This window comes from Pogoniulus pusillus, chromosome 13, assembly GCF_015220805.1.
Source record: "Pogoniulus pusillus isolate bPogPus1 chromosome 13, bPogPus1.pri, whole genome shotgun sequence".
NCBI lineage: Eukaryota > Metazoa > Chordata > Aves > Piciformes > Lybiidae > Pogoniulus > Pogoniulus pusillus.
This window is the reverse complement of record NC_087276.1, coordinates 31363050-31381705: the sequence shown is the minus strand read 5'-3', so window position 1 is coordinate 31381705 and position 18656 is coordinate 31363050. Positions and strand designations below refer to the sequence as shown.

The window sequence follows — 18656 nt, the reverse complement described above, 5'->3', positions numbered from 1 at the left end:
GGCCAATTGAACAGATGTAGGTCATTCTGACAAGGAGGCACAGCTGCAGAAAAGTGGCCTTGGGAGGCTAGCAGAGAAGCTGCTATCTGTAGCTGAGCTGTGTGAGGAGGGCAGGCTGGTTTGCCCTGGGAACGGAAAACGTGGCTAGCTGAGCAAAGGGGGATTAAGGGGAGTAGCTGGTCAGGTCTGCCTGTGTGTGTGTGGACAGCCCGTTTCTGCTATGTAAGCCTATCAGAAGTACATGCCCCTGTACCAAATCCACAAGATAAGCACCATGCTTAGCTTCAATAAATGAATTGACCTCCTATGTACCATACTGGTATGAGTTTGTGTCTTTCCCACTCCCCCGTGGCCTAAGTGAGGCCAACTCAACATACAAGTGCAATGAAAATTTTTCTGCTTCTAGTGCAAGAAAATGCAACAAAATGAACATAAACAACAAGGTAACTCCTAAGTACCTCTCCAAGGAGCAGTAGGAGTCGTTTCCAGCCCATGCTCCAGATATTGCCTAAGTTCTCCAGCATGTTTCACAAGCAATCGTAACAGCCTCAGTGTTGCCATCACAATAACATCATCAGTGCTTTGCTCAGAGGTATTTCTTAAGTGCAGTCTGGGATCATCTTCATCAAGTGGGACCTGAAAGAAGGAAGTACCCCTCTAAGCTAAATATCTAACTCACATCATCCTTTACAAGTCTCTCACTGGACTTTCTCATCGGCACAACCACTAACCTGGCCAGCGTTGAGTTTGAGGAAAGTGAAGTATGCACTACAGGAGAGTTTATAGAGACTGAAGATTCTGTCTACAACTTTCCTCCACACTTTGATTAACCCTTCTGTTGCATTTTCATCAAGATCTGAAAGCCAGGGGCAGCTTGTTAATAACTGACGCCATATAACATCCACCATATCATCTTCCTCATTGTCTTCATTTTCGGTGATCTGGAGAGTCATGTCCTCATCCTTAATGCAAGCAAAGGGAGATGTCTTTAAGTCCTCCAACCATTTCTACAAGCAGTATCAGTTCCTAATCCACTTTGTGTCTAGGTAACTGATGCAACTGCATTCCTGGATGCTAGTCCACAGAGTAGCTATGATACCACTTAGCTCACAGGTGGTTTCTTACACAACTCTTGTATTGTCTGAATTTCAAAACCACTGATTCATGTTAAATGGAGAGAAAAATGAAGTTCACACTGAAGTTGGACATTTAAGCAAGCAAATATACACTTACTTGAATCCCAGCTGGACGACACACTGCCTGCCCCAGAATCCCATAGATCTTCTCTTTATCCTCCTCTGCAATGTTGTCGGGAAGCACCTTCTGAACCTCAGATTTTTCCCGGGGCATCAGACGAACACCTTCTCCCTGACTGTAATATTGAATTCATTATTCATCCTCAATATTTTAGCAGCTGTAGCACTACTGAACCCATTGAGATTGTACATATAAAACTTGTTGAAGAAAGAAACTGTCATCTTGATTTCATAATTAAACTCACTTCTTCTTACAGAGGGCAAGTCAACAAGAGAACATTCAAGTTTTCTGCTCGTGTGCAACTTCAGACTACAGAAAACAGCACCCAGAAATTAAAAGCTGTGGTTTACCTTAAGGAAATTAACGTCCCACGTAAATTTAAACATCATGAAGAGCTTACCTGGCATTATCAACTACTTTCCGGCCCCATCTATAAGCCCAACTAGCCAGGGCTGCCCAAGACTTGGCTACTTCAGGTGCCTGTACCGAAGACAAGTGATACAGCTGTCCCAAGATGAAGTCAGGCTCTCCAACTCCAATGTTTACTGTCATGGGAGAAAAAGAGCAATGTATGTTACGATCCAAAACTTACTTCTATTTTATTTAACATAGAAAGCAATACTGGAATGTATTTTTTTTTGCAGTCAGGTTAGTACCCAGGAGTGTAAAACTTTCTGAAATAGCACTGCTGTCCAGTCTTGCCACTGGCTGCAAAACAAAGCCCAGTTCTTCAGTTGCTAACAATCAGTGCTTCTCTTTCACAGAAAGATGGAACCAAAGCAAGAAACTCCCTAGTGAGGCCACATCTCGAATACTGCATTCAGGTTTGGGCCCCTCACTAGAGGGAAGGCACTGAAGTGCTGCAGCATGTCCAAAGAAGGGCAAGAAAAGCTAGTGGAGGGTCTGGAGAACAAGTCTTAGGACCAGCAGCTGAGTGAAGTGTGGTTGTTTAGCCTGGAGAAAAGGAGGCCGAGGGGAGGTCTCACTGCTGTCTACAACTCCCCAGAAGGAAGCTGTAGTGAAGTGGGTGTTGGTCTCTTCTCCCATAAAACAAATGACAGGGCGAGAGGAAATACCTCCAAATTATGCCAGGAGAGGATTAGATTGGACATTATGAAAGACTTCGTCCCCAAAAGGGTTGTCAAGTTCTGGAACAACTGCCTGGGGCAGTGGTGGAGTCACCTCCCTGGAGGTAAAGACACATAGGTGATAGGGGACAGTTTGGTGGTGCTGGGTTAACAGTTGGACTCTATGATGTCAAAGATCTTCTCCAACATTAACAATTTTATGATCCATTAGCAACTCTGAAATAATTCTAACTCCACCAGAGAGGAATTAAATCATTTATGAAATCCATGCTTAAGCAAAGAACTTTATCTTGACATTTTAAGTCTGCCAAAAATTGGGAATTAGAGTACATTTTGTGGCAACAGCAGAAGTGTTCCAATTAAGTCAAGATTAAAGATGATAACAACTAAGGTAACTGCTTTTCACTTATCAAAGCCTTCAAATTACAAATATTTTCGATGCTTGATCTGAAAGATCTCATCCAAACTTCAGCAAATGCAGGGACTGAAAACACACAAACCATGACAAATAAATTCGATCCAGTTCCCTCTTCAGGCCACCAGCACTTGAATAGGAAAAATGTGAAAGATAAAAACCTCAAGCACCTTAATATTGCTATTTTGTATTGCTGTTCATAGCTATCCATTCCACAAAACACACACTACTTTTCTGTGTATTAGGAAAGCAAAGACATGAGCAGTGGAGCACCCACTCTTTAGCAACAGAACTGCTGCTACCCCTCAGTGGAATCAGCAGTAACTAACAAAAAAACAAGGAGGGAAACAAATCTACCTGTAGATTCACTTTCAATCCTAGGATATTCTTCTTCTAGTGTATTCACAGCTGGGAGATCAATCAAGTTATATATGTTTTTAGACAAGGTAGACAGGCCAGTGTGATTCTGCTGCTGTCGAGCTCTATATACTTGTTTCAGCTGTCCTGAAATCTCTTTCCATTCTGCTTGAATCCATTTAGCCAGTGTGAGAATTGATTTAGCAACTGCATATTCAGCTTTGGCAGATTTGCAAAAGGATATGGCACAAGAACTCAGCATCTCCATGGCATGTGTTGACTGACCTGCATATCACAAAAGCACATCTTCAGTGGAGCGTTCACTTGAGTCAAAGCACTTCCTCTGAGAATCAGGAGACTCAGGTACTGATTCACTACTCCATTTTCACACAATCCTATCTTTTGAAGTGATAGAATTGTAAGAAAAGACTTATGAAACATTTCCAGATCAAGATAACAGCTAACAGGATTAAATCAGTTCCTGATGATCCTGTCCTATGATGATTCCTTCCAGGTCAGGGGCATTTATTTGTCTGGTTGTAAGGACATGAAGCTCAAGCACCTGCAGCATAATTAGCAAAAACTCACCTGCTGTGTATAACAACTTTGTTTTCTCAATATCAAGCTCGGGACCCCATTTTTCATCTGTCTGACCTGGTGCAGAGAGTTTTTTAAAGTGCTGGACTAAGTCTTGTGCTGTGGTGGTTTTGCCCAGCTGGACTTGGCTGCACTGGGCGAGCAGCCGTGTAGCCAGGGCAATATTTCCTCGCTTCCGTGCAAACTTTGCAGCTGTTAAACCCAGTTCCATCAGATGGCTTTTAATTGGGACTGTTGGCTCTGAAGAAAAAAAAGCAAGAAATTGTAAACTAAATCACTGAACAAACAATGCTGCACCTGGGTTATACAAATAACTTCTGTCCAACACATTCTCTGCATGGCCCTCAGGAAAAAAAAAAAAGCTCAACTCTTTCTTATTTCCTCACATCTCCTTCAACAATGTAGATGTCTTCATTTCTGCCTAGAGGACTTATATACCCCATCTGAACAACAACAAAAAATACATCCATAGATTATCTGCTGGGCAAAAGAGTAATTTTTTTCACTGTAAGCATTCTTCTCAACTAAGCAATCCACTTGCCTCTCACTCTCCCATTACCTGTTACCACACTGCACATTCAAATGGCTTTTGTGACTGTTTTTCAAGGCTTTCTTCATAGTGCTGAAGTGCTCAAAAGGGAAAGCATTTAAAGGATGAAGAGATGAGCAAGTAAAGTGTGATTAGAAGAGTGAATATAGAGCTGCCAAGTATTTCACGATAGATCTTCCTCTTGAAAACTGTCTACATTACAGTCGTAATTGACACCACTCAGCTGTAACTGTAAAGCAAGACACCTAGATAACCAAAACTTGGCTTTTCAAAAAGTAATTCATCTTAATGATAGAAAAAGAGAGCTTTCAGTAGGAGACTTAAGTTCAATTTCATAACACTAGAGCTTATATACCTTTAAGTTTTTCCATCAGTTGATTCTGGTACACTGTGTACCTCAGCGCATGCATCCAGGGCCTTACATCATGCTGTTTGCATGACCTCAAAGCATCATTGAAGAGAGGTATAAGACAGTCCTGAAAGAGGTACAGAAGTTGCATAGCTGTAAGGACACCTTTGCTAAAATGTAATTTTATTTGTTAAAACCAAGGACCACTTTAGTGCAGAGTAAAAGCTCTTTTTTGTGTTACTAGCCACTCTCTGTTAACTAATAAAGCAGAAATATGCTTTACACAACTCCAGAACAATGTGCTTCATTTTGAGAGGACAACACTAAGAACAGCACAGAATCAAACAGGAGTGTTTTTTGACCACCAGAACTAGTTCATCCCTAGTGGCTCAAGCCTGACATTGAGTTTTTAATAGCTGAAATCATTTGGTTTTGATAAATACTTTCAAGTCTCTTTTAAAAGTAAATTACATGTCTGTTGCAAGAATAAAGTGTCACAATGCAGAGAAGAAACAGACACGTATCCCCAAAGCAACCACCAGTACAAGTGCAAAAATGCCATCAGTGGAACTGAAAGAGAGGACATATTTACAAGCATTGAAAGAATCCAACTCAGATGCAAATTTTAAAAAGCCTTGGGTCAAACCATGTTAGAGGGAAAAAAAAAGAAACAGAAACCAAGAGATCTTTTTCCACCACAGTTAACTATGGTCAAGCCAACTGATGTATGTTCAGTAGTCAATACTTGATGACAGGGAAACTCAGCATGATTAACTAGGGTCAAGCCAATTAATGTATGGTCAATATTCAGTACTTGATGACAGGGAGAGAGACAGGACTCCAGTTCAGGTTGTAAACCCAGCCATACCTCTGATGTCAGCTTGTTGGATACAGTGTTTTCCAGAGCAGAAGAACAATACAACTGAAGAGTGCTCAACACTGGCAAAGACTGAGACACAGTGAGCGTCGAAAGTCTTAAAGGTCCAATAGCAATTCGTGAGGTTTGCTTTAAGTACTTAATAACATTTCTGAAACAGAAGAATCAGAATAGGCAGTTTTGTTAGCTTGGTTTTAAAAGAAAACAGTGATGTCACAATTAAGTGACAAAACAAATTCAAGCTCTTCAAAGAGATGAGAAAACCTTGCGTTCTCACACACGAGCTACAGCACGACACGAGTTTTCAGCTGACAAGAAGCAGCACTTAACCAACTCAAAGAACTACATCAGCTCCAGTTTAAACACCACTTGAACTTTTCCTCAGTAAGCTTTTAACATATGACAGCCAAAACTGGTAGTAAACTTCCACAGCTGCTGAAATACAACACAGAGCATGCTTTTCAAACAAGGAACTTTTGCCAAAGCAGAAGATGTTTTCAGACTGTTACCTTCACTCACAGCACATTCCAACTTACTCAGATATTGACTGCCACTTCTGCTCTTGTTCCATGTGATTTACAGCTGTTGCCAGGCACACTGAACTTCTTAAAAGCTGTACTTCAACTGCTTTCTGAAGTTCTCTTGGATCAGGACTTAGCATATTAGGAAGGAGCTTCTTCATGTCTACGTGGAGATTAAACAATTGAAACCAATGAGAACTGCCAAATGTTACCACCTGTTTGAGACTTCATTTTTGAAGGCAAGGAAGTTTGGGAATAAACTTGTATTTTTAAAGTACCACATTAAAAACTGACAAGGGATTACTTATAAACACACACACTAACTCCAGAAAGCACACTTGTATTAACATTTAGACTGAGCACTGCCCATCATTCTGAAGCTCAGTTCAGAATGGTTAGGATCTGTCCACTGAACACAGCAAACTGCATTCAGAAGTTTCAGTCTGTCATTTAGAGAGGTCGATACATGGAGAAATAGTTGACACTCCTTCAAATCCATCAGCAACTTGTGCATTTATACCTATTTTCTCTTTGGATCCCCCTGCCAGTAGGTTGATATTTTCTCCTGGTAATAACTCCAGTTGTTCCGTGCATTCAGTAAGTTGTCCAGACTCAAAGCTGCTCAAAGATCTGCAATTCAATGTTTACAGTTTTATTTTCACATCTTTACTTCATTCCAGCTGCTAAATATCAGCAAAAGAGAAAGACTCAAGCCTAATTCAAAATCCTCCAGAGTTCTTATGACAAATTCTAATCGAAAAATCCTCATTTCCACATAGCTCAATAAAAGGCAATTGACCAGCACTAAGTGGATAGCTTCAGGATTAAAGGAAAACAAAACTCTCCAGCTACTAAGCTGTTCATATTATCATCACACATTATAGTGCTCCTCCCTGACTGTGATAGAAGAAAATTTGACTTTGGAAGAGATTAAAACCAAAACAAACCTCAAAACTTTTTCCCCACCCAGTATGCACAGAAATAATTTTGGAGACAATTTCATGAGGCCATGGTCTCAACTCTTCTGATTATGAGATCAAAACTCCTGAAACACTGGAATGTTGTGCAGTTCACACAAATGTATCTGAAGCCTGAAACAGCACATTCTACTGCTTGGGTTTTGTTGGGCTTTTTTCTATAGCACTTTGGAAGTTACAGACTTACACAGAACTCCACCAAAAAAATGCACTGAAAGGGTAAGAGGTTTGATGGCTCAGAATACGAATTCTCTAAGTATCTCCATTATGAAAATATTCAGCATATGAAACCTCTCCTTTTTTCTGAATCATTTTGACCCTCCTCACTGCAGCCTGGTCATGAGCAGGACAGTTAAAGTGCTATGCATTCTCAGGAGCTCTTTATAAGGAGTTTTCTGATGATAAAGTGTCTTACTTCCAGTAATTATGTGGACAAAAACTAACTCAAACCTTTCAAAACAATCAGACCACTTTCTAAAATTCATCAAAGCTTCACTATTTCACTCCTAAGAGATTGACCTCTAAGGTACTGTCAAATAAATGAATGATATCCTTACTTTATGTAGTTAAAATCTGCTTTCAGATTGATTGAGGTATTACTATTGCTTTTCTTCAAGTCATGGACCATGTTCTGCCACTCCTGAACAGCAGCCCAGTCAGCAATGGAGATGTAGCATTCGCACGCTTTGTTACCCAAGTAGTTTACAACTTCAGGTGAAGAGTCACTTGGCTTAGTCAGCACAGTTTTTCTGTTTTCCCCTGTGCAAGGAAAAAACAGCCTGTTTAAATATACATCTCTGCTCCAATATGCTGAACTTCCATTTGAGTAACACAATTGCAGTTTCCAGGTCTTTTGTGAAGAGAATCAAATGCTTCAGCATTTACAGTATGCTTCTTCACTGAAGGTTTTCAATAAGCAAAAAACAAGCAAGCACCACCAAACAGAGCCTTTTCAAAGGAGGTTCTGCAGAAATTTAGCCTGCCTCTGCAAACAACCATCAAAGCAGGGAAACAGAACTGAATTTGGAACAAAGAAGGTCTCTTTGCAAAGATGAAACAGAATACAGCAACGAAGTCTCAGTAGTCAAAAGCTCTCAGCAACTAGTGCATTTGATACAACTGTGCCATAAATGCTGAGCCTCAAGTTAGGATGAAAACAAATAATTCTGAATTACTAAATTACAAAATATTTGACCTCTTGTTTTCAGTTTCATTCAGCTAGACCCCAGTACTGCAAACCCTCCTCTCTACACATACCATTGGTTCCAGTGGCACTAAGTGGTTCAGTTTAACTGCAGGCAGAAAGGTTTCCAGGTTTCAGAATTCGATCTTATTCCTACTGTGGCTACATCATTGAACATTTCCCAGCCATACAGTCACAAAGTTCCACTTCTCTTAAAAAGAAAATTACAGATACTGACCATTTAAGGAATGCTTTGGGCTGGCATTATTCACACTGTTGGAATTGGCCAACTTGAGCACATTTTTGTCAAAGCCTGTTATGCAGCAATCCACTCCCGTCATGGAGCACAGGTGCTCCTGGTATTCTGCAGTTGCTTTTTCAAACCTTAAAATGATTTAATATTTCAGTCAGTACACAACCAGTTCTGGGGTTTGGTAAGCAGACTGTCACAAACATTTTGTTACCACAATACTGAAAGCTCACACATCACCTTCAGCAAAAGAAAGGCATTAGCACAGAACATAAGGTTAGCAGCTGAACTTCCAGAGTGCATCACAGGATATTAGGGGATGGAAGGGACCCAAGAAGAGCACCAAGTCCAAGTCCCCTGCCAGAGCAGGACCATACAATCTAGCATAGATCACAGAGGAGTGCATCCAGACAGGCCTTGAAAGTCTCCAGAGAAGGACACTCCACAACCTCTCTGGGGAGCCTGTGCCAGTGCTCTGGGACCCTTAAAGAAGTCCCCTTTGTGTTGAGGTGGAACCTCCTGTGCTGCAGCTTACACCCATTGCTCCTTGAACTATCCCAGGGAGCAAGTGAGCAGAGCCTGTTCCTCCTCTCCTGACCTCCAGCCCTCAGATGTTTATAAACATGGCTCCAATCCCCTCTCAGTCTTCTCTTCTCCAGACTAAGCAGCCCCAGGTCCCTCAGCCTCTCATCAGGCAGTGCTCCAGTCCCCTGTGCTGTAGGACAGTATAAAAGCCTCTCCCTTCAGCTTTTAACGAGAGCTGCTAAGCGAATACAGACTGAAGGAGATACACAAGTCTTGTAATTGACTACCACACTTTTTACCTGAATGAGTAAAGCTGAATAGTGATTAACTACAGAACATTAGAAGATTGTAGAACTGGGTCTAGGCCAACAATTTACATCCTTAACTTCTCACATATGAGAAAGCTGCAGGTTATTTTAAGAAATCTTTCATAAATGGCAAAAAAAGATCATTATGAATAGGAAGCATCATTTCTTTATTTGGTTCAAAGCTACATACAGGGCAGATCAATAGTGAAAAGTGTCCCTTTATTTCACACAGCAGAAACAGTGCATTGCTTTAAGGAGGTGAAAACACTACAAGGAAGGCATACTCTGTTGGAACACTGACCCACTTATTTCCATCTGCAGCCAAAGATTCTACCTCAATAAATGAGAAGCCACTTTTTCAAAGCTGAGCTAAGCTGCAAAGCGTCTCTGCCTTGGAGTCCCTCTTCTGGCAAACTATGGCAGGTAAATCAGATCACACCACTGGTCAGAAGCTTCATTGGATAGTATTTAAATAATGGAAAACTGAATAGAATATGAATATAATATTGCTCTGTACAAAAAAATAAAGCAAAAAACAGTCTAGCAATGCTCTTTACATTCAAATCTTGGCCGTTTAAAGTTGTAGTACCTAAAGCTGCAGGGTGCATTAGGTATTTCTCACAGACACAATGAATTTCACTAACAGGGAAATTCAATCAGTAGCCTTGATTCACAGTTTTAAGATTCTAAAGCAGGACTACGCTTATACCATCCAGTTAGCTGAGCAAACTTACCGCCCTTCTGCTTGCTGAGCCACAGCGCTGATCCAGGCAAGACTCTTCCCAACTACTGCAGAAGACCAGACAGCAATACCCTGAATAGCTTCAGGACAGTGAAGTTCACATAATGCTTCTACCAGCATCATAATTGTCACTTCCAATTCATTTCCCTAAAACCAAACCAAAAACTTTAACAAATACAACATAAAGTAAGAGCTACACCACATAAGTTAAATACTTGGAAAGGGTAAAGCAGTATTTCATTATATGCATCTACAAGTGAAGTGCTCTGCATATGCACCCACTGTGAGTCCACAGCCTGGAGGTCAGTAGTCAGCCACCACTAGATGGTTTAGATCTGGGTAACTAGGAGAATGCATAAAGATGCAAGCAGCAACAAATACCTATCAAACCTCCTCTGTTAAAATACTGCAGCAAATCAAGCCATGCACTTCAAGTGTTCAACCTTTTTTAGAAGGCTTGACCACTTTATCCATGCATCCCACATCTGCACTTAGCTGTTAATTACTATAGAGGAAGGATACCCTCACAATACATCCTCTTCCCCCTCATATCTGTAGATAAGCAAAGACACTACACTGCCACAAGCTTGGGAAGGCCTCACACAACAGAAGTTCATGATGTTTAACCAGAAGCTTCTACTTGGCAAGAAAGCACTTTAACTGGGAACAAACTGTAAGGGTCATTTATCTGCAGTATTTGATGATGTGCACACAGCACACCCTAATTTCCGTTCACTTCACCACAGAAGTCTGTCAATACACAGGTTTAAAATGTGGCTTTAAATACCACAATCTCTCAGGGAGCAGTCACTGATTGCCTTAGCTTTATTATTTTAGAATGCAGTGGGAATAGTTTTGCAATAGTCCGTGTATAGAGCTTAAAAAGAGAGTACCTGAGAGATACTATTATTAGTTTTCATTTCTGTGAGTAAATCAAAGCCATGCCTGACTGTGACAGCAGGCTGGCCAGCCAGCAGTCCAACTCTCATGATGGAAAGTCTGATCCGTGTCAGCCAGTCTTGGCACGTCTGGCGATTGGTATAAAAGAATGTCCTGATAACCTTTAAAGACAAGAGAGAAGTTTTACAGCACCATCCTTCTGCACCAGCCAAGAGTTACAGGAACTAAATAATTATTCAAAAAAAGCAATTGAGAGCCTCACATATTTTTGTTGCTTTGTAACAGGGTTGCTGACAATCTACAAATCAGTGAGTGCTACAGATTTACTTGATTTGTACCACTCTACAAGCTGATACTCCAGAAAGAAAACCTGCCTTCACATGCTCAAGGAATAAGCCAAAGCCAGACAAATTAGGAGTCTCAAACTTGGAGAAATTCCTCTGAAGCTCCACAGTGAAGACCTGAGCACCACTTGAACACATCGCTCATGCAACAGACGCTTCCAGGTAAACGTCAACACCCTAAGACAGACAAACCTTGGGTGGGGAGGTAAGGGCATTGGCACATCCTTCATAGGCATTGTACATCAATTTTTCCAAGTTCTCCAGATACTGCAGAAGGAGAACAAGCCTAAGCTGGTTGCTGCTGTGTCCTTCATCATTGTCTGCAGTAGTCCACTGGCTAACATCTTGGTCAGGGTTCAGTGTATGGGCTGCAAGGCTCCTAATAATACCTACACATTTTGCCAAAACAAGGAAAAAGTTATCAGTTACTTGATTGAAATGTGTCAATGTACAGCGATGCCGAAGGACAAACACCTCTGAAAAGTTAACAACAATCATACAACTGCCCTTCTGCCACTACCTCTCTTGAGGTCTCTAAAAGATGATAAAATCTATTATCACTGAAAAATACAAAGCCACTGAGCTTCTTGCCCTGACACGAAGCTCTTATCTGCACACCCTTACTGAAACAATCCCCTGCAAACAAACACTTCCACATTACCTTCAATTGTCTGAAATGTATCTTGGGCTCTACCCAGAGGAGTTCGTAGCTTCGAAAGAACAGTGAACTGAGCTGCTTCCCACACAGCCCATTGCCAAAGGACAGCATCAGTCTTCAGCAGATTCCGAGGGATGCTTGGTTGATCTCTCTTATCCAGTCTTTGACAGCTATAGAATAATCTTTCTAACCAATTATCCTTCCTGAAAGAAAAGATCACTGACATTCACACAAGCTGACATGGTAGCCAGTTCATACCACACATGCTTTGCCTGGTACCCTCAAACATCTCTTCCAGGGCTATAACCAAGTAGCAATGTACACAGACAAATATACAGAAAGATGTGAATTTGAAGAGATTTATGAATACTTCAGTGCAACTGTAAAGAAAGAGAAGAGGCTGAAGGTAAAGCACTTTGTAAAGCTAATTACAAGTTTTAAACTAACCACACCTTGCAATCGATCTCTGAGGTCCCTTCCAACCTAAGCCACCCTAGGATGCTATGATCTACTCTAAAACTCCACACCCCTGGGCATTAGTTTTCAGAGAAGTTCTTACCCAGTTCGGTGAGAGTTTCCATACAAAATGAAACTGATGACATCAGAGAAGTCCTGTGGGTGGAATGTATTAGTTGGAGCTTTGCTCATATGACTTCTTATGGCCAAAGAGATTTCTTGTATTTCTGTGTGGGTACGGTTACTGTGGGAAGAGGGAGGGGAAAACAACACAACCCATGCTATGAGGTACTGCAGCACATGGGCAAAAAAGTTACACACATATATAGTAGATGCAACAACTGGAAACAAGCATACTCTCTGGTACCAAGACAAAGTGCATTAAGAGTTCAGGTCTCAGAGACAAATAGCAGGACACAGTGATACTGACACACTGGAGAACGCAGATCTTACAGGTATTCGTCCTCCTTTCAGGCAGTGCAGCAACTATAATTATGATTTATTTACTTTTTGTACTACCCACTGTCCTTAAACTGGTAATGAAGCAGACAGGATAGCAAGACACTGCGTGCTGTTTGATTCTAAGTCAAGACAGTCTGATGACAATCATCCGGCATTCATTTTCAACAAGCATCACTGCAGAAGAATGAAAGTGCTCCCTGATGTGCTGCACTGAAGTTAATGTGAGCAACTTACCTCAACACAACATCTAAAGGAATTGACTTCAGCAGCTTTCCAAAGGTTTGCCTGACACGAGCACCACTGTGCACTAGCTGAACACGACACACATCGACACACCTGCGCACAAAGGAAAACAGGGGTCACCTTTCCATCGAGGGCACGATGCCAGCAACAGACAGAATCCTGGGCGAGTACCTTTGTAAAAGGTCATCGGGGAGGGAGGAGGAGAGGGCATGGAGGCTACTACATGCTTGAAGACAAATGTTCACATCTTCCAGAAGGGCTGAACAGAGGAGATAAAAGGGGAAAAAAGAAAGTTATTCTTGCTAGAACTAGATCGTTTATGGGAGAGTATCTACAGACACTTTCGTGGCATAGCTGGCAGGAGATGCCAGGCTTTAAGCGATATTTGTCTGACTGGTTTTACTATAGCAAGTAAATGCTTAGTGACAGAGAATCACCCATGCTACATGTTACTTATGGGCCTTTCCTGGTAGCTGAATCTCCATATGATCTCCCTACACTGGCGTTATACACAACATGTATTGTTCAGTAAGAAAAAACTGAAGTCAGTAATCCCTGGCCCTGGGAATTTACTGCTCTTGCTAATGCTGTGCTACTGAAACCGTTCGTTCTCATCTTTCTATTGCCAGCTCCTGCAATCCAAAACAATACAGCACATTATGGAAGGGTTACAACAAAACAAAACTCAACCTTACAAGTAAGATTTGGCACATCACTGACGTTTTGGGTAGATCCACTGCACAACCACAAACGTGAAGCACATTACCTGTTTGCGTAAGTAATGGGTAGGGATGTACTGGAGAAAAAGTCTAAGAGGGCACATTACTGAGCAAGACAATCCCAAAGCACCCCTGAAGAGTCAATAAAACAAGTACAGTTTTGGCTGTCAGTGGTATATGGCAAGGTTATGTACTCAGTTATGCCACGTGAAAGGCAGGCAACAAGTGAGTTGTGTCTTACTGTTTGCTAGGAGTCCTTTGCAAAACTTATGAAACGAAGGGAGAGAAAACAACGGTGCGTATGTTTCTGACTTCTTCATCAGGACAGCCACTTCCAAAGCCCAGGTCATAAGGAGTTTCCTTCAAAAAACAAGTGTTAGTCACTACTGACAGCTGCAGAAAGACAGCTTTCACTAGAGCTTCAACGACCCGATGTGGTTCTGTAACTTCATTTTTCAAACAGGTTTTGTAACACGTGAGACGTCCCCAGCGAACAGGGTAGCTAATGTCAAAGGTACTCTGCAGTGAGCAAACATTTTTTTCCAGTAAAGTTTGCTAACTCCACTTTTACCATATAGATTTCAGTTTACAGAATCACAGAATGCTAGGGGTTGGAAGGGACCTCCAGAGATCGAGTCCAACCCATCTGCCAGAGCAGGATCACACAGGAATGCATCCAGGTGGGTTTTGAAAGCCTCCAGATAAAGAGACTCCACAGCCTCTCTGAGCAGCCTGTTCCAGGGCTCTATCAGCCTCACGGTACAGAAGTTTTTCCCTCAAGTTAAGATGGAATCTCTTGTTATCACTCCTGAAAACAAGCAGCTACTTTTTCCACAGCTAATTCACAACTGACATTTCACAAAGCCAAACACCTGACTGGGCAAATTTACCCCGAGTTTCACAGATGAAAATGATCCTGGCTTCTGAATGAAGGCACTCTACTGGAAACAAAGAGTCTCCAGATTCATAGGAAAATGTTAGTTACCTGGTATCTTGAGTGATGTTATCCTTCTTAAGCAGTAGCCCCAAAAGGTTTAGTATGATTGAAAAATGCTTTTTTGTGGCAGTGGTTACAGTACTTATAACTGCTCCGTCAAACAAAGAGGGAGAGGATGAACTGAGACTACTGGATATGAAATGGTCATGTCTGAAAAGGCAAAGAAAAACAGAAAAAATAAACCCCCACCAAGATTAGGGATGCTTCTGTAAAGCATGCAGGAGAGGGATAAAGTAGCAACCACCACCAAACAAAACCCCAGCAGCAAAGGAAATGCACACCCAACGCACAACCACGTTACATCAAAATCCAGCTGTTCTGATCCTCAACCTTAGAGAGCAAAGCTACACGTTCACGTCATTCCATGCTGCACAGTAACCTGGTTTCAGCTGCGGCTGGTATCCTTGGTGGGAAAGTCACAACACCCAAGAAAGGCAGAGTGATGAGGGTTTGTACTAACAAGGCCCAAAATGTGTTTAAACCTGCTTACATTTCGCTACCTCTCCTAGACCTCAGTGAGCAAAACAGCTAATAATCTTCCCTTATTTACTTTCAGTAGAGCTCTCCTTCAGTTATCGCTACTCAAACAGGAGACCTCTAATCTGCCTTTGAATAAACCACCAAGTTTTAAGCTAGGATATGCTCTCTTGGCTGAGATACATCAAAACAAAAACTGCTTAGACAAGGTTGGAGAAAAGCTTAATTATAACAACCTGTTCGACTTCAATAAATGTGTTCTGGTCAGATCAGTCCATCCTAGCACTCTTAAACACTAACAAATTATTGACCTTCATACCTGGAGCAGTGTGAATATAAGGTATAGAGCACTGCATACTGGACAGCAGGGAAATGGACTGCTATGTCACCGTGAACAATCATCAGGTTCTTACTCAGCAGTGCAAACACAGTCGGTGAAAGGGCCCACATCTGTACAGCAAGGAAACAGAATAAACAGCATCTAAGTGTCATTTCCATACTATTACTGTGGTTTCCTTCTTCCCAAGGCAAATAATTTAACTCTATTCAATTTTCTGACCTTAACTCGAACTATTTTCTTTCCTCTTTTTAAGCAGCCTGCTAAAAGATGTGGAGCAAGTGTTTTCACCTGGCTGACATCCTGCCAGAGGTCACACTAAAGCTGCTTTTATCTGTCTTGATTTTCATAAAGCTTTACTGTAGCAACCTTAGAATAACCTTTACAAGCTGCTGTTCCCTAGAAATTGCTTTTCATTATCCATCAGCTAGAGGTGCATCCCACTCACCCTGATTTCTGGGAGGTTTTCTATACCAAAGGTAAGAAACCAATGTGGCTGTTTGAATCAGGCTTGTGGATGCTACTCCTGAAATACCACTCTTCCCCTTAACATATTTCATACAGTTTTACACTTAGTGCACAAATGTTATCTGTAGAGTTCTTACCCCAATTAATGAGTTCTTAGCATTCCCAATAGTACTTAGAGCACTGAGGTCAAATATAACAACAAACTTTGCATTATCTACACTGAATATACGCTTCTTGAAGGACTCATGCTGGATTTCAGAACAGGCTTCTGGAAGATGTAAACTACGGAGAAGACTATTTAGACCACAGGTCATTTCTCCTAGGATCAACTTGTAAGCAGTCTCCAGCACAGGAATGTTCTTCAGGCTCAGTACAGCTTGGTATACACCTTGAGCTGCTGCAACCACCTTGAGAACATAAAATAGTCACAGTTGTCAAATATGAAATCATAACATGTACTAATCACCCACACAGAATTAACATCCTGCCTCACATTCCCTCTGAATAACCAAGTCTGACACACACAGCTACAGGAAACTGAAGACAGGTAAGTACTGCTCACTTACTCCATCTAGCACTTACTTTCTGCATCACCCACAAAGCACACCGAGTATGAAACCAACACCAGCTAAGGGCTTCTTCTGGAGTGATGAACAACTTAGCAAGGCCTTAGCAAATCTAAATGACCAAACCAAAAACCAGCCACATCTGCCTTTGCAGAGGTTTCCCACATGTGCAATTAGATAAACGTATTTAAGGTGAACTAAGTTTTACAGCTCAATAAATATACTGTAGGAAATACACAAAGGCTTTTGTAACACCCCCACAGAACTCACTCCCTCTTACCTCTTTCTCCTTATGATAACGAAGAACGAGTAGTTTAGACTCTGGTATAAACAGTTTCTCTACAAATGAAGATGGCAGCTTGGTATTTATCTGTTCAACAATCTGGGGATAAAGCACAAAATGATAAACATCTGTAACCTCTTGGATTGATTTCTATTAGAAGAGGTTATTAAAACATTACTCTTCTGGCTTGCATACACTGTATCTAGGCAAAACAGCTTCCAAGTAAGGAAAGTATTTCGTGTTTGCTTTCCCAAAGTCACAGAGAATTAGCTTTTTTCAAGGCTTTAACACCACAGCTGAGCCAAAAATGTCACATGATTAATTTAGACAGATGCTGGTTTAACAGTTTGTGGTCTGTACATTAAGAGTTGTCTTCTATAGAATTTCCTAGGTCATGGCACAGTAAAAAAAATTAAGTACTAAGATCCTGAAACCCATCAGGTGGTGTTATCAACTGCAGAGGCCAGAGTAGGGCATCCTCTAACAAGTAAGACAGAAGGGACACCGACAGAGAAACCACTAGCCAAACCCACAACATGAACACTCAAGCTAAATCTAGATGGCACTTTATCGACAAGCCAAATGCAGTAACAAGCAGGCATTGTAAGCTTCACAGAAAGGAAGACAAGCATTTAGGAGAGGAATCTTTTGCTTATGGCCCAGAGAGAAGAGCTTTAAACATTTATCTAATGCACACACGAAGCAAGGTTGCTCAGAAAATAGTATCTTCCAATGCAGCACCAGCAGTAGTAAAATATGTACAAACCAGGGTCAGTAGATTCAGGACTGAAATGATATAATCAGTGCCACAGGTCTGACAGTTTTCCATCTGATCTAATCCATAGGTGATGACCATGTCACAGTGTATGGTCATACTGGGGTCCAAGCTGCCAAGCAGAACACCAGCACACTCGTTGGCAGCTGTGAGCACAGCTTCAGAAAAGAATACTTGGTTTGCTGCAGTCACACATCTCATTACTCTGTACAGAACCTGCCAAATCCAAAACACATCCAAGTTAAAGCACGTCAGAGAGACAAGGGCTTCATACAGCTCTGCAAGGTTCACAGCTATTTAATAGCCTCTTCCACTACCTATTCGCAGCTTGGTAAACTCTGTCAACAGAATATTTTGATTAATGCACATCATGGCATCACATCTTGGAAGTACAAGAAAACAATTTCAACTGCCTGCTTTCCTTCTCAGTTAAACACCTGCAAAGATCTCAAAAAACTAACTTCATTATGCAGAATTCTGTTCAGCTCCAACTGATGTCACCAGAACTACTGTAAAAGACAAGCCTGGTTTTCTCTCCTTGAGCTTTTGTCCCAAGAATCCTCCTCAGATGAAGATACAAGTTACACAACTGTCTTAGCTTTAATTGAGAAATCCATACACTTAGCTTCCTTTTGTCCCTCACAGAACTCTGCAAGGGCATCGGTTCCACTCGTGCAGCTCACACAAGGAGATTCTGACTGCAGGTTGGTTTTTTAACTCTTTTTTAAAAAGTCATTCACATCCTCTACAGCTGCTGTTACTTAAAGACCACATCATAGGCTGAGTTTACACCACCCTGTACTACACTTTAGAACCTAAGGATTTCACTATGAGATTTAATAGATACAATTTAAGCATGGATAAAAAAACCCTACCCCTTACAACATTAAACTCATCATCTGAATTCAGTTTTTAAACCATCAGAGCAATCTGAATAAAAGCTAACATTATGGTCACAAAGACAGATAACACAAT

At 41.3% G+C, this 18656-nt stretch overlaps 1 protein-coding gene across 1 annotated transcript in view; it reads right to left on the bottom strand.

Moving 5' to 3' along the window:
• SMG1 (SMG1 nonsense mediated mRNA decay associated PI3K related kinase) overlaps window positions 1-18656 on the bottom strand; it is a 64740-nt gene that overhangs the window by 22572 nt on the left and 23512 nt on the right. Inside the window, exons 11-35 of the mRNA XM_064153867.1 lie at window positions 17673-17897; window positions 16904-17005; window positions 16195-16464; window positions 15572-15702; window positions 14764-14925; window positions 14020-14138; window positions 13231-13318; window positions 13051-13152; window positions 12458-12598; window positions 11902-12101; window positions 11433-11629; window positions 10890-11057; window positions 9989-10143; window positions 8410-8555; window positions 7546-7747; window positions 6532-6641; window positions 6027-6174; window positions 5482-5641; window positions 4620-4740; window positions 3706-3954; window positions 3118-3402; window positions 1658-1802; window positions 1234-1372; window positions 732-962; window positions 459-636 (exon numbers count right to left, since the gene is read on the bottom strand). Coding sequence (XP_064009937.1) covers window positions 459-636; window positions 732-962; window positions 1234-1372; window positions 1658-1802; window positions 3118-3402; window positions 3706-3954; window positions 4620-4740; window positions 5482-5641; window positions 6027-6174; window positions 6532-6641; window positions 7546-7747; window positions 8410-8555; window positions 9989-10143; window positions 10890-11057; window positions 11433-11629; window positions 11902-12101; window positions 12458-12598; window positions 13051-13152; window positions 13231-13318; window positions 14020-14138; window positions 14764-14925; window positions 15572-15702; window positions 16195-16464; window positions 16904-17005; window positions 17673-17897 — 4174 coding nt within the window. The remainder of the gene's footprint in view (window positions 1-458; window positions 637-731; window positions 963-1233; window positions 1373-1657; window positions 1803-3117; window positions 3403-3705; window positions 3955-4619; window positions 4741-5481; window positions 5642-6026; window positions 6175-6531; window positions 6642-7545; window positions 7748-8409; window positions 8556-9988; window positions 10144-10889; window positions 11058-11432; window positions 11630-11901; window positions 12102-12457; window positions 12599-13050; window positions 13153-13230; window positions 13319-14019; window positions 14139-14763; window positions 14926-15571; window positions 15703-16194; window positions 16465-16903; window positions 17006-17672; window positions 17898-18656) is intronic.